The 22,480-nt window shown below is 38.2% G+C and overlaps 1 protein-coding gene across 5 annotated transcripts in view; it reads right to left on the minus strand.

Annotated features, from left to right (window-relative positions):
* Positions 1 to 18,858, minus strand: part of brsk2b (BR serine/threonine kinase 2b) — a 121,539-nt gene extending 102,681 nt beyond the window's left edge. For 4 of the 5 annotated variants that reach the window (XM_026267963.1, XM_026267960.1, XM_026267962.1 and 1 more), the window contains exon 1: positions 18,561 to 18,857. In XM_026267963.1, coding sequence (XP_026123748.1) covers positions 18,561 to 18,651 — 91 coding nt within the window. In that variant the 5' untranslated portion in view covers positions 18,652 to 18,857. Of the gene's footprint in view, positions 1 to 18,560 lie in introns of all 5 variants that reach the window. The other variant, XM_026267958.1, reaches the window with a different exon arrangement.
* Between the last annotated feature and the right edge of the window lie 3,622 nt (positions 18,859 to 22,480).

Here is a 22,480-nt window from a genome sequence, read left to right on the forward strand (position 1 = left end):
GGTAAGAGTTACTTACAAAAGGAACTGCAGAAAGGCCATATTCACATCTGGCAAGTTGACAGGGTGAAATTTGTCCATTTAAGAGTATATTAGATATACAAAGCTATTGCCATGTGACATTCCTATTTCCACTTCAGCGCAGAGAGAATAAGTCCCCGAACTTATGCTGATGCTGTTGATCTTAGCAAATTTACATTTTGGTTTAGATTAAAACAAGAGTGTCCAAGAGATATTACTAGTCCCTTGTCATCTATGGCAAGGGCTATACAATGCTTCGATCTAGCTGAGTAGTCAAACTGATGTGGCCTTTCCTGGGCACGAATATACAGTACATCTAGAACAGGGATTCTGTTAAATAGCATACAAATTATTCTTAGTTTATAATTTAGACTCACTTTTACAAACCCATAATTTTGCCAGACTGCGGTTTTGTTCTTAATTCTACTTTTAGCAAATGAACCTAAAGCTGCCAACTGTTCGGTACTGTAGCTAGAAAATTGGACTGAAGACTTCCATACACAATGTTAATGTTTTGGTCTTTGTGGAATAGATCTGCTATGCTGCTGCTGCTGTAGCAGAGCAAATACTGAGACTTCCTACTGCCAATACATCCACAGACATGCTGCTGTGAGCATGTAAGAAATACTGCTGCTGCACATATAATTTATATGAAATAACCCCATAGCAGATGTGTACAGGTGGAGCTGAGGAAGGTAGAGGATTTCTAAAGCTCGCTGCAACTGCTGAGTGTTTGAATTTAAAGCAGCATACTCACTGGCTGCTGATACGAAAAGAACCAATCAGCTGGGCCATGTGAATAATGATGCCATTATGTCAGACTGAGTTACAACCCATCAGACTGGGCAATCTAGAGTTTCATGGCAGAATTTTGGATTAATTGACATAATCTGGAATTTCTCATGAGGGTGAAAGATTTTGCACTGATTCAATATGGTCAAGTTGGCCAAATAAAAGCTACTTGATTTCAATGTTGATGCTGTCAAATTAAAAATAATTCTATATTTGTTCGGGCCCGTTTTTTAAATCTAAATCAGCTGGTCAACTCACAGAGCACTAGAAATCCATCAATAGTTTGAGCCACAATTTGAGAACCTCTGATCTACTGCAATGAAAGTGAGATTGAAGGGTTGGAAATATGAAATGTCAAAGCATACAAAGTATTACAAAAGCAGCATCCCACATCTCACACAACACACACTTTTCAGTGTGTCAGCGCATGAGCTCCGAGCATCACAGGGTTTGAACAGCACTACTATTATACTGGGAGTGATGGTACACTTTGTATAAGGGATCACACTTACACATGAACAGGCTTCCATTGTTACTGCATTGCTGTAATCATTACACATGCGTAAAGTGTCAAGCCAACGGCAGCTCTGAGAAGCACTATGACATCATACATTAGAGATGAATGAAACGTAGCTACTGTGGTGTGCCAATAATTGCATGCCATGCTGGTACATTTCCTCACACTGGATGTCTGCGACACCACCCTCCATCTATAATATGAACCTTGGGGATTCACAAAGGAAACCACGGTTCCTGGAGGCAGATATGAAAAACATTAGGAATACACAAGCCGCAAAAGTCAGACGCTAATAATCTTACTGTATGGCCACGGACAAAGCCACAGACATCACAGTGTCCCTGGTGCTGCAGACAGCAGTGGGTTAAGTCCGTAAGCTCCAGAAAAGCAAAAAAAAATCCATATACATGGATTTTTTTTATCAAGATACTGCCTAATATCATCCAAAATCTACGAGTCCCTGAAGGCATGATTTTAAGTATTTAGATTTTACTTTTCCATTTTCATTTTCATATGCCTGCCAAGCTAAAACCCACTATTATTAACCTGCAGGGCACATAATCAATTCAGTGCGTCTTAATTGACTAGCTCGAGTAGAAGGACCAAAATGGCTTTTTAGAGGTTTTTTAAAGCAGTAAATGAATTTCATTCCCATTTTTAAGACATGTTCAATCACTAGAAGTTTCTTTAAGCTAATGCTATAATAGCATCCCCCATCTGAGGAAATATGCCCTGAGATCCAACGTCTCTCTCCAGCTCAGTCTCTCATAGTCAGGGCTAAATGGCTTTGTGATAAGCCTGTTGTTGATGTTTTTCACTCTCTTGAAAATCAATGAATCCTGACAGTCTCCCTCCTCATTCCTGCCATAGCCACGCATTCACCATGAAATGGCTTTATTCTTCACAGACACTGACAGAGGCGTTAACATACGACCATGAATGATATTTGTAAAGAACGCTCATTCTTCAGCAAGCTCTCACTCTGGGGCGTCCTGTCCTCTTTTCTTTCTCTGAGGCGTCGCTTCAGAGTGTTTCTTTTACATTTGCTTGGATGAGTTTTGATCTGCAAGGCAGGTGTACACCAGAAGAAAGCTGAGGCAAGAATCTATCATGAGGCAACCATCAAACACAGAGAATCAGGCACAAAATAGTCTTTATTTCAACAAAACAGTACGGAATTACGTCTCATGTGACGTGCAGCTGGTTCTAAATACTTAAAATATTTAAATAATGTATTGTGTCATGAAATATGAAGACTATAGTTCAAAAAATGCTGTAGCTCAATTACAACTAGCAAGTAACTGTACTGACTGAAAATGCTAACTTAACATTCAACCAATAGTTAATCTTGACATATAATCGACAGAGAGAAAACCAGCCTTGAATGCTACAAATCCTGAAGGCTAATGCTAGCAGCTAAATGACAAACAGATTAGCATTTGCCCTATAAAAGTGGGCTGCTTTCCTTCTTGGTCATAGATTCCTATTCCCTTTTTTGTCAACACAACTTTAAGAAAAGGCAGTAATGCTTTAGGATACTTTTAAAAAGAATAATTATAAGGAAAATTATATATTTTAAAAGAACATAAGTGTAAACAGAATGCAATGTTTTTAACACTTAACTGCATGTTTTTTTGCAAATAAATGAAAATGCATTATAATTTAAATGTATATTAAATGCCATGTTTAATGTTATTTCTATTTAAAATGTGTTTAAATATATTCATAATTTCATGACTGTAATGAAGTTGAAAATTAGCACATTTAAAATACAGATTTTTTTAAATAGAATAATAATCACATACCAGAACATTTTTTTATAAAACAAACACAAGATAACTTATTTAAAACAAGACAAAAAAGTTTTACTTCACTGACCTTACTTTACTAACTAAAATTACAACTTTTAATTTAACATTACAAAACCCACTTTTTAAGAGTACTGAAGTGTGTTAAGAATAACTACAAACAAGTTCCAAAAAGTGGCCATTCATTTCATGAATACATTATCTGCAAGTACAGTTGTTGTTGTTTTTTCGAAACATATACTATTAACATTTGCAGCACACTAGAACACATTCAATACAGTTAAGCATACTTCTTTTTTACAAGTGCAAGCATTCACTAAATATGCCTTTTATTACTTACGTATTTACCATATTGTCAAATTTTGAGCATAAAATATATAAATAAATAAAAAACATTTGATGCTTTCCATTTTGTGTGGGGCCTAGTGTTTATTACGCTTTGTGAAATGTCTATAGCTCTTTGACAAGAGAGCAATTCAAGCATACTCTACTTTGTATTTAGAGCATATTCATACAAACAGCTTTGTGTTTCCAATCCACCATAAGCAAATTATGACTGACCGGCCACAAGGGGAATTAAACATCAATGGTACTTCTGGCTCTCCATTTGCTTAAATTGAGGCCACTCTCACTCCAGGGGCTGATAGTCAGAGGAGGGCCTAACTGGGTGTACAGCAGGTGGTAAAAACTCCTAATGGCTAAAAACAGCAGCTTCATCATTATCCAGATTGTGTTGGTTGTTGCATATCCATGCATGAAATTTGCCCCATTTTTTGATAAATCTACTTACGCTGCATTTTTTCCACACTATTTTGGGATGTGCAAGACGGCAGCACAAAGAAAGATGGGGGAGGGCGGCACAGCACGCTGCAATCAGAGCCTATGCTAATCGGCTTTAATCCAAGACCGAGTTTAGCCGAACAATGAAAGAAGGAAGTAGAAAGTGTAAGAGAGAGTGAAGAACGATAGCCAAACCATGTCAAGAGTGAAAGGGTCAAAAAGTAAGTCATTTATGTCCTTCCTTTAGCAGGTCCTCCACACTGCAATGGCAAAAATATATGGAATGAATCGCAAAGTTGTTTCTAAAACCGTCCAAGATGTAAAACACCAAAGCTCAAGCATCCTGTCATTTATTCCAATGCTCCCCGCTGCATTCTGTAAATGTCCGACTAGCACCTGTTAAATTATGTTTGATAATGGAGCTACAAGAAATGTGCTTCATGGGTTTTCATATTCCTCACAGGAAGCACCATGGCAAGGGGTGAATCAGTGCTAAAAATACAGTCCTGCTTTACTATGAGTCATACACCCCCTCCAGCAGGCATGCTCTCCAGCCAAACACAAAGGAAGCGCTGGGAGAAAGATGGAGGGAGAACGAGAAACAGACAAAGAGGAAGAGGGAGTTGGAAAGCTGGGGGGTGGGAGTGCTTTTACACAGGGGTCTTCGGAAATCTGGGATGTCATCCAAAAAAAATGACGTAATCTGTGACTGTTACCTCACTAGTCTTTGATTATACGGGAAATATGGCCAATCATCCATCAAGTGCTGGTGATGTGATGCTTGCTCAGCGAGAGAGGTCAGATTCACACCGCCAGTTCAGTTTCAACACTGCAGGCCATTTCTGAAATATTATGCACGGCATATTCTTCCAATTCTTTGGCGAAGGGAAATAATGAATAATATTCCATTATGTTCCCATCATTACAGAACCTCCAATACATTCTGAACATGATTCGCTAAACACGATCAGCTAAATTATGGAATAATGTCATTCACCCTTTTCCCAATTTAACTAATGTGGCCTCGTTGTCATTTTTAATGATCTTTTTGAACAACAAAACAATCTTTATGACTATAATCTTTAACATGTCACATTCATAAATGTTTGTCACTTCATTGTGGTATGATGAATAATACAGAGATGGCTGACACAAAACAAGCCTTCTGTACTTTATGGTCTGAATGTTTCAAAGCAGACACGTCAAAGGTGTGAGTGAATCTGACCCCTCACCTCATCCAGGGGTCTCTGACTGTATCCAAGCAAGGAGTACGACGCCCTTGAATCTGTTTGGCATTGAGCCACAGGCAAAGTGACACTGCCCAGTTCAGAGTGTCTCTGAGTGCTGGCCGCAGATCAGTCAACACCTGGATGTGCAATCAAATCATTACATAATCATACAACATGAATAATGGAAATAATAGCCGTGTATAGCACAATGTCACAACGATGCCTCTGTCATATGCTGTGTGTTTGTGCATGTGTGTTGTGGTGGTGGGGGTGACTGCCTTAACATGCAGATGGCCATCTGTTCTACTCAGGGCTGTGGCTGCAGCTGTGGGGGGCCTGACTAATCCCCAAAACCCCTCATCTGGTCAGCCGGTTACACAGTGGGGCAACATGACCTGCTTTCTGCCAGCCACCCAAACACACATACCTAATACCTCACCCACTTTAAATTTGCATCAACATCATTGCAATCTATCACTGACCACGTTTACATGCCTTTCACTTTCAGGTCTTCATTTTGGGTTATATAGTTCACAACTGTTTTTCAATATTTTTAAGTAACTCATGAATGTTCATTCATGTTTCAATTTGTACTTTTCTAATATTTGCTACAATAATCGGTTTCCTCCTTGATCCAAGAAGTGTTTCTTTGATTATGTGTGGTTTCTGAGCATATTCAGACATCATGTGCAAATTAACACTTTTGGGTCGGTAAGATTATTTTTGATGCTGCATTTATTTAATCTGTATTCAGTATCACATGGTCCTTCAGAAATCATTCTAATAGGATGATTTGTTCCTCAAAACAGAATTATAAGTCGTGTTGTATATTTTTGTGGAAAACGGAAAAAAAAAATCAGGGTTCTCAGATGAAAAGAAAGCATGGCATTAATTTAATGTGCCCTTGCTACATAAAACATAAAAAAAAATAGATTATTGGCATAAGCAGGTTAGCACATTTACGTGAAGCATGCCTAATAAAAATATGACCAAGTTTTGATTTCAACCGAAATGTTCTTGTGCATATTAATTTAGTTATTAAAAGAGGAACAAAAGTCAATAAAGCTTCCATACCTTTTTGAATATATCACAGGCTAAACCAATCAGTCAATATTAGAAACTGTAAATTTAATTTGCTCTGCTTAGCATGCTATTTTATTGCTGCTATTAGTATTCACTGACAATCCCAATCCATTAAACATATGAAATCAAAACATGCACACACACATATAGTCAAACACTGCTGTAACCATAGTGACGGCTGAAAACAGAGGAAGATGCCCACATCTAATGTACTGAAATAAAGGGTTTTTCTTCCTCAGCATGAACCGTACAGCTGGAAATAATCTCTTTCATAAAGCACTCTGTGGCTAATGCAAGGAGAAAATAATACCGGACTGCACGAGTGTAATATGGGTAATATAAAACCACGCAAAAAAGCAATAATGCACTTGTATTCCAGAGCTGCACCCACATATATGAAACTGCATATCAGCAACACTTACAGCATACAATAAGAAGAAACACTATGCCCCAATGTAATCAGAACTGTCCTCAATTATATAGATTATTAGTAAACAACTGAGGGTTTAATAAGTCAAATGTCGACAGTAAAACAGCACAATGATGGCCTAAATTAGATCAGCATATAAATCACTGCTTGACTCGGAGCACGAAAATGAATACTGAAGAGGCAGCAGATCTGCATTCAATGTGATGGGTAAAATCTGAGCTCAGTTCAGGCCCTGACCCCTCCTTGTGACGGTCTGCAGGGCTGTGTGATGCTGTTGCCATGCTGAACCAGGCAGCACTCGCCCAAGCCAGATGTGCTCAGCATGTGTGCCGCACCATCTCCACAGAGACACGTCTGGCAACAGTTGCTGTGCTGTAATGCAGTAACACAGCCTCACTCCTTGAGCCGCCTCAGTCCAGAGCACAACTAAATTAGAAAGACCCCCGGTGCACACACACACACACACAGAGGAATTAGCTCACAACCAAACTGTCTCTCTCTCGATGTGCCTGTGGCAGTACCTGTCATCATTGCAGTCAAAGTGAAAATAATGTCTGTTCACCCTCTCCCCACCTCCCTAATCTGATTATGCCACTTGATCAGAAGCCTGCGCACAGGCTAAAAGCTGCGGAGAATCTCACGCGCGGACACGGGACACGCACAAGCAGTCGTGAGGCCATCTGTGTGTATCCTGCGGGGTGTGAGGGGTCTTGACTTCGTGGAGAGATCACCACCCCGATGTAGCCTGAGGCGGTGCACTGCTATCTCTTGTAGTTGTGGTTTTAGCATATTTTGAACAGATGCAGAATGACCAAGTTCCTTAGCGTGTGTGTGTGCGTGGTACTGCAATATGTGGGTGGATTTCTTGTTATGGATGGATTATTTTAGTTTCTAATGGGGGTAAACGGGATCAAAAAAATAGTGTCACTGAACCATATGCCCTGCCTGGTATGATGTGCCAGGAAATATCAATAACAATGATTCATGTTGACACAGTTATCTAGTTAACGGGACTTCTCATTGGCTGTGTCCAGGTCATATGGACATGAGGGGCTGGTCACATGATGTCTTTTACGACACAAAACTCATTCAGGCATGAGAAAAGTCACTACAGGAGCAGGGCTACTTGAAATGGAAACGGATGAATAATTTCTTGTCAATTGCACAAATTATTGCAGGCCATTAGCTTTCATAGCTCAAATAAAGCAAGTCTGGTGACATATTACTGTGTCCGTGTTACATATAACACTTGTAAAATGTAATTAATTTCAGTAGTAGTAATCAGCTACCCTGTAGTGTGAGCACTTTACATTTTTAAAGTATGACAGAATATTAAAAATGGATTTTGAAAATATTGTTAGGGCTGGGTGATATTGACTTAACTTATGAGCTGGTTCTTTGCAGAGAATTAAAATAGTAAAATGTGACGAGTTTAGTCTGATTCCCGAAACAAACTACTATTATAAACGGGTTGTTTGAATGAATAGTTCAAAAAGACCAGAGTGAACCAGTCTGATACTCTGCCCCACATAATTCACTGCGATATCTGAAAGATGAATTCTTTCATATGAAAGAATAGCAACATGGCAGTAACTAAAAGATACCAAAATGGTGGAAAAATGAATCAAAGTGAATAGATAGCTTATGAATTAAGACCTAATAATCTGAACTGAATCAGGAAGCTGTCATTACTCAGTCCTAATAATATTTTAAATACAATTGTCTTGTTCTATCCACATCATAAATAAGCATAAGAGAGAGTTTTATTAAACCAGTTACAGAAAGTATTCACTACATGGTGAATGTGGCGTGAAACTGCACAGAATTACTATGCAATGCTTAATGTCACATGTATCTACAAGCTCTGTGACTTCTCCTCAAGAACACATGATGGCTGAGTTTCTGTTATGCCTTTATGCGTATACCTCAGCACCGATCACGTCTGTAAACCCATTCACTAGCCACATTCAAATTTGTAATAACAGTAGAAAAAGGCTATGCTGTCTGAACTATGCGTGTGATAGATCCCTGTAGAGCAACAAACCTCATCCATTCCTCATGGAGAAACGGCTGAATATTTCATTACAACTATATTAACACAAGCTACATTGAAAGGCAGAGAATTAATGAGCCAGTGCCACAGGCAAACTAAAGAAAGCACTGGAAAATAACCTGCATAACCTGCGTTTGCTCGGAGGAACATTCAAAGAAATGTTGGAGAGGAATGCTTACATTATAAATAACTCTTCTATCTTTCTGTCTCCCTCTCCCTGTATTGTGTTGGTGTTTCAGCCTTTGTTCTGATTTCCCACTGATTTCTAAATTTAATCTCTGAAAACACTTCCGCCATTCATTTCAGTGCTTCTAAAGCCTCCTCAATAGCAATAATGTGCTCATTTTTCTTTCAGGTTTCATCTATTTAAAGGTGCACTCAAGTAGTTTTAGGTTTATGTTGCACTGGCCAATATCTTGTGTTCTTGGACCTTTGCAGTGATATTAACGCTTGATTTTTATTGCGGTTAAGCCTCAGACTCAGATTTTCTCCCAGAAATGGAAACTCCATTATCATGTCGTTCCAAACCTGGAGGATGTTCTCTCTTTTGTGGAACATAAAAGCAGATATTTTGAAGAATGGTGTGGTCCGAACACTTTCTTTCTTGTTATGTTCAACAGAAGTAAGTCATATTGGATTGGAATGACACAACAGCATTCTCATTTCTGAATGAACTCTTTAAGGCCTTATAGACCTGGCAGATACAAATTGTTATGTAACACAAAAGTTTTCAAGGCAATGAATAAATGGCAACTCATTTATTTCTTAAGTGAACATATCTAATAACTAGGCAGTTAGGCAGTGGCTGATCATGTGATCTCAATATGACACCATGAGATGACCCGCTACACGCAAAATAAAACAGCTATTATTAGACCACTGATATGACAGCTTCACAGATGAACATGAAAATTACAGTGTGATAAAGTATGAACGTGTCTGGGCAATTTATAGGCAAGACTTTCAGGTCTTCCAACCACTTTAGACATTAAAGTACACACAGAGATTAAACTGTATGTTCAGTTATACAGGAACCTTTGGCCATTCAAAAAGTCCCATCGGTAAAGATCCAGCCATTATGTGGGAAATTATGAGCTTACAGATAATATCAGACAAGGTCCAAGCTCAAATGTGGCCTTGAAAGGCACTATTCAGCACACATTAAAATTACTATTACATTCTAATAGGTCAGGCAGAGAAGCTACAATCAATAGCTGGACCCTCCAGGCAAGGCCGAGGAACCATGCGGCACAGCCGTCCAGAAAACATATGTATAAAATTGCACAGTGCACTCCTCTGGTTTCCATAGAAACCCTCAACTTGTCTTAGACAGAAGGAAAAAGAAGTGTGTAGCTATTATTCTATTGCTGGGTTTGTGCTGCGCAGGCAGTGATTGGTTGAAAAGATGTAATATTGCCACACTATTAAAAGCTAGTCTATAAGCTGGATGCACATACACACGTTCTCTCAAACCCTGTTCATTTTCACCTGAACATTCGCCCCTCTAATTTACTCTTGAGTAAAAGAAAAGCTAAAGCCGTTCAGTTACGAATAAAGGGGCGATCAAGCATCAGCAACCACCTGACTAATGACACAGCCTGACCAAACCCCACCATCTGGACAGGATATTCAGCCCTTGTGGGTTCTTAACCAATCAATCATGCGTACAGAATCACATGGCACCTCATTTCATTCATACAGTACTAGCACAATGGCACCCAAAGAAAATAATGAATGAATAATTTTGTATTGTAAAGTAGTATTCTCATTTTTATTTTCAGCGTGCTTTGTGCTGAAATTGCTTGTTTAGCCTTCAATCATTTGTAACTGGATGAGTCTGACATGGTCTTTTGGTAATTGTGCTTGAATATGTGCTATCTTTTTGCAGTAATGCAAAAATTGCAGTTTTTTGAAGGAATTGTTCACATATAAATGAATTCTCTGATTGTTTACTCACCCATACAGTATGTCATTCAAAACTTGATTCAATTAATATAAAAAGTACATTTCTAAAGAATATACTGGCCAATGTTTATATAGGAAATGAAGGAACTGTCAAGCTCAAAAATGCAACATAACAGTGATTCATACTCATGCATTTTTCCATGCTATATAATATCTAAGTAACATAAAAAAATATATATCATTTCAAATTCATAATCACAAGATGGAAAACATTATTCACTGAAAGCTCCCATGTTTGTTTCATGAATTAATCATTCTCGGTAGTTGGATCATTTTAATGAATCATAGAACCAGTTCACAAAATGTTCGCAAATTGGACTCATCTGGTTCTGGACTCAATGACCCAGATGAAACTGTTAACAGCTCACTGGAGTGGAAGATTATCAGTGGGTGAAAATTTTGATCTGTTGTGATTCTGTCTTACTCTGAGCTTCTGTCTACCATATTTGATGTGCTCTAACATGCTTGTTTGATGCACCAAGAGCCAAAGAGGTCTATTCTCATGCATCGGATAAGCACTTTGAGCTTTCGTTTACCTTATTTGATGAGCGCTATGTATGTGCATTGATTAATGCTTTAATGCTTTTTAGCCTAATATAATCTGTTCAGCCTATAAAGTGATTGTGTCTTTTGAGAAGACTTGGACTGAACCACCTGATTGATACTGATAATTCTTACAATCTCTGTTTTGGTTGAATAGACCTTCATGGAGAGACAGAGATTAGTCTGGGTTCAATAAACATCTTCATTTGTGGTAGTTTGGAATGATATAAGGGTGAATAAATTATTGATCTCCTTTATGCCCCGGCATTCTGAAACGCCTAGATTTTTACAAAGCTCATCATTCTGAAAAATGAAGTGTACGATGATTGGCCAGCTATCCAGTGCATTGTGATTGGTCGAATACCTCAAGCATGTGACGTAAATGTTACGGGGCACCGTGTTCTGGCGCAATAAGACAAAACCAATTAAAACCATTACAAACCATTACAAATCATTTGTAGCATCCAGTGGGGGCATAATTACTGATAATAATGACTTATAATGTCTTTTAATGCGTTGTGTTGTGGACGAGACTCAACTTTATATCTCTTTGGGTTTGAGACTTTAGTCTTTGCAACTTTAAGGATCTTATCTATTCACGGACAGCTTGTAACAGTCCGAAGAGAAAGGAAAACTTGAAATCGCATCATATGACCCCTTTAGACTGTTTTTCTCTCCCTCTTGTACACTGTAAGTTTATCTCACCTCCCTTTCAAGTTCTCTACAATCTATTCCACTCAAACTCTCTCTCATACTGCTCTCTCTGCACGTCTGTTTCTGCACATTTCACTTATTTCACCCCTTCTCTCTCCTCTCTCTACCTGTCCATTTACTATCAGTATATTCCCATTAACTTGTGCTTGCAGTCTCAGTTTTGACTTAAACTCGCACATAGGCATGAGAGCGCTATATATGGGCTACAGGCTATCCTAATTAAACCCAGAATTAGTCCATCTGTTGAGCAGTAGCCCACTGTTTGGACTCTTGTGTCACTGCAGATATTCTGGTAGCATCTCAGAATACTTATATACACAACAATCTACAGTAAAGTTGCCATTTGGGTAATGATTGCTCCTGGTTGTCCCATTCCTGATCAGATGCTTCTTCACAAGGCAATTCGCAAATCAAGTCACTTCACCCTTGGGATTACCCTCCAGCTAAAACCTTCATTGGTTGTGTAAAGAGCAGATACCAGGCATTCATAGTAAGGCAGCAAAGGTAGAAGACGCTGCTAACAGAGATAGAGAGAGGAACATAGAAGGGACAACACCAGGAGTTAAGGTTCTCTGCTGTGTTTCTCTGATAAAAGGCTTCACAGCTGCATCAGGCACTAGGGAGCAATTTTCTGCAGTGGGGAAGGAGGAAGGGGGAAGGGATGGACTACCATAACTACACAATGAAATGTACAGCACCATGTCACAGACTATGTGAGCAGCGTAAATGAAACAGCTTAATTTCTGTCTGCACAAATGACCAACAAAAAAAGAAGAGAAACTAGCTTTCAAGACATTTAAAGACCAGACTCACACTATAAATCTACTTATTAATACCATGAAATCCGAATTTGAGTCTGCTTTGAGGTCATAAGCTAGTGTACTCCAAAACATTGACAAAATTCACTTAAATTCACTATATATATATATATATATATATATATATATATATATATATATATATATATATATATATATATATACATATACACAATCCATTCAGGAAATCATACTGATGACTCATCCGTCCTCCATTACGCAGGTTTTCCATCCAATCAAATGCTCTATAGAAAGTGAATGCCCCTCCTCCAACACCACCTGCCACAGACTATTAACTATCAAATGCAAAAGGAAATAGTACATCAACACAGGAAAATAGCACTTGTCATGAAATTTCATTATGTTACACGTCAATCTGACCCATTTTCATTTTTGAGTTGATGGAAATATTGGTCAACCTATGATATTTTTCTTCATTTTTTTTTTTTACTTTTCTGAATTTAGGGTAATTTAACCAAAGAAACTTAATCGCATTAAAGGTGCATATTTTAACAGTCCGTGAATGTTCGGTTCACTGGGAATTGAGCCCATGATCTTGGCATTGCTATCACTATAATCCACTGTTTGTGGTTCAGGAAAGGCACAGAGAATTATATTATAGTATATTGTGTTAACATATATTGTGTACACAATTTAGTTTGTTTAAATTCTAAAAAAAAATTGTCTGAATACTTTTTATAATTTATACAGTTTATTTTTAAAATTTTGTTTTTTTTACACTAAATCCACTTAAGGGCAATTTGACCACAGCCATAACAATCCTACACAAAGATTCAAGGTTAGGTCCTACCAAAGTTACAATTAATTGGGGACCCTCTTTATATTAGGTGGCATTAACTACTATGTACTTACATGAAAAAATAAGTACAATGTACTTATTTTGTTCATATTGCACTGAAAACACTTGATATGTATATAGTAAGTGCATTGTACCAATTGATTAATTTTTATATAAGCACAGAGTAGTTAACACTACCTTATATAAGGTGGGACCTTAATTGGTGTATAATGTTAAATCTGGCAGATTAGGAATTTAGCCCATCTGTTCTGCCTTGAAGGCTATGGATGACCTTGGGCTATTGGGTTAATGCTATGTTTGTTCAGCAGTTACTTTAGTTTAAGCTTTAGTTTTTGGTTTTCGTATGCACAATACATTCACAACCCATTTAACAAAATGTTTTACAACAATTTACAACCTCATTTTATTACTTCTCACCATGTTTGGCCTCAAATCACTTGCAGGAAAAATGTGGAATCTCTTTGAAATGTTCATAAGGCCCAAGAGGAAAGATTCAGAGCGACAAGAATGAGCATTAAATATAAATTATACTTATATTTAGTAATTGTTAGTCAGCAAGGAACAAAATGCTTGCAGTTAAATAACAAACACATCTAATCCCACATAAGAGCCCATCAGTGGAATCAGCTCTGCTTTACCAATCATTCCTGCGCACATTCCTTCAACATTTTTCTGAAGGATTAAATTATTGCGTATGACGCAAAGGCTGCGTATTCTTCCATAGATTCCTCTGTGTACATCTTCCAGTGCTAATAGCGGAGACTGAATTTAATCTACATAAATCAAGGGTGGGAAAGAGGGGCTACGAGGACTGTTGCTGTCTGCCTCTGATCTCGAAGATGGAAAGCATGGCCATTGTGAGAAAAGGCTTGTGGGAAGGGGGCGCAGCCATGACAACCAACCACTGCTATCCAGCACTTACTAAATGAGAGCCAACTGAAGGCAGGAATATGTCTGGGAGACTGCAACCCCCTCAGACAGAAACACACTGACAAATTGTTCACAAAGTCAGCCCAGCAAGACAGTCAACAGCTGACATTTCAAACAGGCTTTTCAGGCTAAAAACAAAACATTCTTTGTGCTGATGAAGATGTTGTTTCTTAGAGCATAATTACATTTTCCCTTCTAACTATATTATTTTAAACAAAAACCTCACTCCATTAATCAAATAAACCAATTAGATAATACAGGTCCATTTTGATATTACAGGCCACTCTATTTAAAGTGATAGAGCACTCAGAAATGATTACGTACACATGCGACATTTAATAAATCATGTATAGCTTTCTTCTAAGCAACGCAAAAGAAGATATTTTTAAAAATGTTTTAGTGCTTTTTCTGTCCATACACTGAAAACTAAGTGTTAACTTTTTAACATACATATTTATACAACATCGGAAAGCTGAATAAATAAGTTTTCCATTGATGTATGGTTTATTAGGATCAGACAATATTTGTCCGAGATACAACTATTAGAATATCTGAAATCTGAGGGTGCAAAAAAAAATCAAATACAGAGAAAATCCAAGTCCAAATGAATTCTAAGCTATGCATATTACTAATTAGAAATGCAGTATTGATCTATTAACAGTAGGAAATTTACAAAATATCTTCATGGAACATGATCTTTACTTAAAATCCTAATGATTTTTGGCATAAAAGAAAAATGGATAATTTTTTTTATTTGGCTATTGCTAAAAATACACCCCAGCGATTAAGACGTGTAAATATTTCAAAACAATTTGCATATTCTAAATTCCATAGTATAGGCAAAGAGGAGCAATGGCGTCCCGTACTGTATATGCAGCACCACTACCTGGATTGAAATGAGCCCTACGTGCACTGCAGCGAAATGACCATACTTTATGTGGTTCTGCCAGCAGTGCTTCATATCCGTTTTGCACCAGCACCTCTGCAGTAACGGACACTCACTGGCCCTGAGGTAATGTGTATATATAGCTTGATTATCTCCATGTCCATTCTGGAATTGCAGTGGAGGCCTGGGGCTCAACCACCACTCTGCACGGAGCCTGCCCATACAAGCCATCTAACCCTGACCCCAGCAAGAGGACTCCGTTTCTGCCCGTGACAGTGTGCGTGATTCAGGTACTTCACTGCTTCATTAACGGGCCTCCTTTGGGACGCCCTGACAGAGTGAGGGAAGGAGTAGAGGAGGGTCTAAGTAGAGTAGTGGGGATAAGAACAGAACAAATAGTGGAAAGAAATACACAGTAACTGCATGTGTCTCATAAAGCAGTTATTGTTGCAACATTATTGTTTTTCACTGCCACTAACACAGTCCAATCTGTCTCAGCCCGTGATCCCCTGTAATCTTCCTCTGCCTACTTTCAACTGACTTAAGCAGCGAGGATGCTATGTGCGATAGCTGAAGCATCACAAAGAAACAGGGAAGGCAAAAATACAGGCACGTACATCCGTTTTGATTTGGGGAGGTGAGGGAGGGGGTAAATTAAACTAGAGCGTCCTTTTTACGGTTTCCCATGGGGGTCCCGCTTTAGCTCTGAGAACTCTCTCTCTCTCTTCCACATCCCCAAACCAACCCCCCTTCCCATCTATCCCTACCCCTCCCCCAAGCTCCTCTTTCTCTGTGTGAGTCTCACTCATGACATATGGGCTCTCCTCTGCAGCGGCAGCACTGGGAAGCGGCGTTTATTGTGCGGCATTCTCTCAGCAGCCATGCCAACGGTGGCAGAACGAGCAGGAATACCCTCCGCTAACCAGTCAGAAGCAAACCCGCTCATCTAACCACCAGGATTTATTTTAAGAAGTGGTGCCAATAGTTTAATTGCCGACAGAACGTTCTATCTGCAAATGAACAGTGTGTGCTGTCTCTTCTGTTGAACTGTATTTACAGTCATCACGTCCTAAAAACACATTGTTAGCACTGGTTGCATATTGGTGGGTTAACTGAGAACTCGGACCACAATTCAAGCATTGTTTAGGCAAAAATGAAATTCTCATGTCATTCCAAACAACTTTTTTTCTTTTGTGAAACCCAAAAGAAGATTTTTTTGAAGCATGTTGGTAACCAAACCCTTTTGGGTGACTTCCGTTTAACAGACCCACTGAGAGATTGAAAAAATAACTTTGTTGTGTTGAGTCGTACAGTTTTGAAATGATATGATGGTGAGTAAATAATGACAGAATTGTCATGTTTGAGTGATCCATCACTTTAAGACCCCATGGAAAGACTTGATGATTTCAGTATATTTTCAGGTGACAATGTATTTTCTGATTGAAATAGAAAGTTGGAGAAAGACATTTTAAGGGGTTGATTGTCCGACACGTTTTGAATACACTTTTAGTTTCCATTACAGCTATGAACCGTGATCTTCAAGCAGCTGTTGCTAGGCAGAAGCAGGTGGTCAGGAAGATTCTTACTGGACAGAAATGTAGAGTTCAATGAGTGCAAGGTGAGTCATCAATATTTTTGGCCCATTTTCTCACAAGAAACAATCTCTGACAGTGACCAATGGAGAATTGTGTTCTTCGGTCTATATTCATAGATATACAACACCCATCATGTTGCCATCTCTCATTTGACATATTCTAGTTGACTTGGAACATACTATTGGCAATTACTCTTTTTTTTTTACTTGGGTACTGTTAAGTATCATTTAAACATAAATAAGAACTTTTCTGGTATCTATAGCACTTGAAAAGATCCACCAACTTCACCGTCCTCATTTTTTTTTGCGCTCCAGAAACAGTGTAGATTGAGTATCATCCACACATTAGTTGCTATTGCTATTTCAGCACTGTATATTCAATCATCTTACTGACTCAGTGCACTGCTGTTCATGTAGTATGTTTGGACTAGGGAAGATACATTTTTAGATGTTGAAAGTAAATGGCTTCAAAGCTAACAGACACAAACTAAAAGCCACACAAAATAAATGACAATTTTGTGAGCTAATAATATACCACAAATTTTCAACAATTCATCTATATGTCTATGTTATGACTGAACAGAGTGCAGCATTACTGGATTCTTTTAATGGGAAACACCTGAAGACCCGACTACAAACTCTCACCTCCGTGTTCTTCAAAACACAGTCAATCTATACTTTAAAAGTTGCAGTCCATGTGTTGCATAACAGCTGCAGGCACTTGGAAACGCCTGGCCAGGGATATTGACTTAATAACTGTTCTCTACCAAAGCCACAGCAGAAGAAGCCACTGGCCACAGAACATTGAGCACAAAAAATTGCCCCCAGATCAATACTTTTTCCACACTCCCATGTCATACAGCAATTCGCAGCAGCAAGCCGACATCAACATAAGAATAATCTTTGTCATGCATTGTGTGGTCATATAAAACCTCGATGATTATTGATTTTTACAACAGCTCAAATTAGCCAACAACTATTCAGTGGCCTGTAGCTAAACTAAAGCAAGACTAAAGAGAAGAGCAGTTTCTCAAACTTCAGCACCACCGGACTGCAGAGGGAATCTGGGTGAACACATGGTGCACTACGGATGCAGCAAAACTGTCCCATCATCATCAGCAGCATCAGCAGCAGTATCCGAGGGCCACCTGTACCCTGATGTCAAACATTCGATTCTAGCTCTTGTACAAGACAAATGGATTCAGCAGTGGGATCTGCAAGTGCAACCACATCCCGTTGTCTGACAAATCGGGATTAACGGCATTAACTAGAAGCAAAGCGGAGCCGCAAAGATAAACTCTCATTTGCGTAGACAAGTTCCTTTTCATAGAACGAAAATATTAACGTTTGCCAACTTGTTCCACCCAAAAAGAATTCTGCAACTGATAAGATCTCACCGGACGGTCAGAAAAGTAGGCTAAAGTCTTAATCTGCGCAAAACCTCTCTACACAATGACATGTCAGCGCACGCAAACACACAGACACGCATCATCATATTTAGTCATCGCGCAAGGTTATAACTGAGCAGCGGTGATAGCGCGCGTCACCATCCCTGATCTCAAGCACACAAAAGGACAAACCTGTCTGTCCTTTGCCGAGCGTCTTTTCCAGGCGATACGGTCCCACGTAATTCGCATGTTGGGAGCTGTTGTCTTTTCCCGACGATGACATTTTGCTTTACACGGACGATGCCGACGAACTGCTGCAGTTCGGCAATGAAGTGTCTCTTCAGTACCGCAGTTATTTCCCCGCCCAGCTCTTGCTCCAGACGCTGCCTCTCTCTCTCGCTTGAGGATCGGTGGACGGTGGGGCTGCTGCTCTCCTCCGCGTCTCCCTCTTTCTCTTCTGATAATCTCACAGCCACAGCAGTGTGTGTGTGTGTGTGCGCGCGCGCGCGTGCGTGAGATGCTCAGCCTGCGCCTGCCTGCTGCGTGCGCGCCTAACACATATTTCTCATCATAGATGCTGAAGAGCGTGGACTGAATAATCAGTCCTAATACTGCATCATATGAGACATTATAACCTCCTTGATTTTGATGCGTGCGTTGTGTTGATTATTGAAAAGTTTGATAATTTAATTTATAATAATCTATATAGCCTACTTACAATTTAGTAGATATTCTACGAATAGCCTAAGGTGCAGGGTGTGCAGAATTATAATTCCATGTTTATGAGACAGCTAGTAGTTTTAAACACATGTTGGGTAAATGTTCCATCTGCCATCTATGGTTCAGAGGTCAAAGCGCAGAGGTCTTGACCTTCTTGACTGTATTTAACAATTAAAATAATACGACAATCAGTAATAACCTTTGAATCATTATAAATAAAAATGCATGACTTATTTTACATTAGATTTATCCACGTTCCATATTTTGCATGCAGCTCTGTTGATGAACTCGGTATTACAATAAATAAATAAATAAATAAAAACATAATTTGGACACTTTCCGCAGCATTACAGGCCTAAATAACCTCATTACATTTCCTCGGTGTTTACACAAATTAAGCTGACTGTGTTAGCCATTCAATCAGTTTTTATTGATTTTGTCTGTTTAATGTCTGTTTAATGTTTACCGCTAGAAAACTGCAAAAAGAAGAAGAAGAAGAAAACAAACAATGATTTTCAAATTGCACTTCCCACATTTTAGCTTTTTTTTTTTTTTTTTTTTTTTTTACTGTCTTCTTTTTTAACAGTATCAAGACAAATTTTCTGGAAATTGACTTTTTTTTTATTATACACTTTTAACATGCAGATACTTAAAATAATTGGTCAAATGTATCTGTTTTTTTTTTTCATTATTATTATTATTATTATTATTTTACATTATCTGTAAATTGTAATTTTGTTATACTTTCAAATCACATATATAGATTCAAAAATATATATATATATATCACACTAAAAGACATGGTTTTGCTTTGACCTAATCATGGCTCCTACAGTAGCTCTTTGAGAATCAGATGCCTCTGAGATTTTAGCCTTGTTTCAATATATTCCCATGTAACTTACTTCAGAGCTTCTTAAAGACTTTGAAGTCACTCAGAACATCTGGCCAGGTTGTATCTTATCATCTCATCCTCACAGCAACAAATCTGAGGCTCCAAGTAGTAGAGGACACTCTGATGTGATTAAATCAGAGGTCAAATGTGGTTGTGACCATCTGCCTTTATTTTTATCACAGAAGCTGGAGATGTAGTGAAAAGGCAGATGAGGCTGACCTTTAAGTATCTCTCTCGCACATAGACAGTCACTTACTGCAATAAATGCCAGGTCCATACCGGTTGACCGGTAGAGCCCATAACAACAGGGGTTTTACAAGCACAAATTCCAATTAATTCAATACATCCCCTTCCCCCCCATTTCATTTAAGTCATTGTCTAAGCTGCTATAAGCAGACAGCTAAATCAATCAACTATTTCTTTTGTCATTTATGGCTCACACAATAGGAAATCTGTTCAGGGTAAAACATTACATAAACCACCCCACTTCTGTGGAATCAGATTATTCTCCAGTCCATTCCTTGACAATATTCTGAAGTTTAAGTTCATTTTAAAAGCCGAAATAGAAATGCCAGGGAGGGCAGGTCTCTTTACTGAGTCTAAAATGAAGGCTGACATGCTCAGGGCTCAAAGAAAATCAAATCTATTAAAGGACTGGAAGAGATGTGTACACTAAAGCTCAATCTGAATAAGTGCCTGCTTGAAGTTTGATTAGTTTGGCACTTTTGGAACTTAAAGGAGTCTGAAAAATAGCTATATCAAATACTTTTATGTTTTGAATTATGAAATATGATGTGATTAAAGTAACATCCTATGCTGTAAACAGCTGTGAGAGTCCCAAAATACAGCTTTAAGTTAATACTAGTGCTGCATTACAATAGCCTTAGAATACCTCTAAATATCAGATGGCTGTCCTCCAACATAATTTGTTTGTAGAAATTGCCAGCATCGGGTTCATTAATGTAAATAAAAGTCCATTTAGTGGTGTGTGTGAATGTTTCCCTTCTTGTCATATTTGCCTGGAATTACTGACCTCTGCATTTCATATTCACAGACTCACTCACTCTCTCGCCCAAATGACAGGGATGATAGGAAGGATATTAGGTTGATGTTCTCCTATGAATTGTTGATATATATTTACTAACTATAATCCCACAGAAGCAGATTTATACTACCATGCAAGGGCCATTAATGATAAATTAGCTCTGCCTCTGCAAACTCATTGCATTTCTTTATGTTCTGTACTATATTTTGGAAACCATATAGCAGGATTACTTTAAAGATGAATTTCTGCATGAATAGGAAACTATACAGAGAGCGCAAAGCTATTCTTTCTCTCTTTCACTGTTCCGCTCTGTTTCTTTAGTTTCATTCACCTTCCATTTTGATGATTAACCTTTAGCTCAGTTTTTGCAATATACGAGACCCGAATCAGAGAAAGTCTATAGGGAAATATAACAAAAGCGTAGAAAACTTCTCTTATGAGAGAAAATCAGACTGATTGAGAAACTGAGTTGGATTTGTAGGTCATGTGTTTCTGGACAGCAGCGGCTGGGTTTGCTTACTCCTCATGCAGGACCAAGTCAGGCTGTGTGGCTGAGCTTGTGACACTGCTGCAATGCCCTCTTCAGGACACCTCAGAAACAGGGCTTTCACAACTGCAGTCTGCACTCATGGAAAAGGCTTCTTCTTCTTTTTTCTTTTTTTTTTTTTGTTATTTTAAGCATTAGAGGACAGAAGCAATAGCAGCCAAGATACTGTTATTCAATTTTTGTTGCATTTAGACACACAATAATAAAGAAATCTCATGTTGTGGAAAAAAAAAAATGGCATTTTGAAATATTATGTGCCTTGTTGTTTATATTTACCACAGAATATTCCGCTCACTTGCATTGCCAATATTGATCAAAAGTAAACAAAGTAAAGTAAAACATGAAGTATTTTAGAAGATATGTGAAATTAAGTTTTTTAGTTTGAGAAAGCTAAAGAAAACTAAAATATCAAGGCATCTATATTTTCAATGTATAGTGAGGGTTTAGTGGGAAAAATTAAAATGCCAATATTAAGATGGTATGTTTCCAACTTAAATAAATATCGAATTAATGTAATGTTTTAAAAGTTCTCAGTATCTTAAGATAGCGTGTTAAAGGAATAGTTTACCAAAAAAAATCGATTTGCTAAAAATGTACTCACCCTCAGGCTATCCAAGATGTAGATGGGTTTGTTTCTATATCTAAAAACATTGGGAGAAATGTAGCATTACATCACTTGCTCATCGATGGATCTACTGCAGTGAACGGGTGCCATCAGAATGAGAGTTCAAACATATTATAAAAACATCCCAATAATCCACAGGTAATCCACATGACCCCAGTCCATCAATTAAAATCTTGTGATGAAAAAAACAAAAAACAAATCCATCATAAAATGCATTTTAACTTTAAACCATTACTTTTGGCCAAAATCCAGAATCCATAATATTCTTCCACCAGTAAACATT

The sequence above is a fragment of the Carassius auratus genome, chromosome 7 (assembly GCF_003368295.1).
Source record: "Carassius auratus strain Wakin chromosome 7, ASM336829v1, whole genome shotgun sequence".
Taxonomy (NCBI): Eukaryota; Metazoa; Chordata; class Actinopteri; order Cypriniformes; family Cyprinidae; genus Carassius; species Carassius auratus.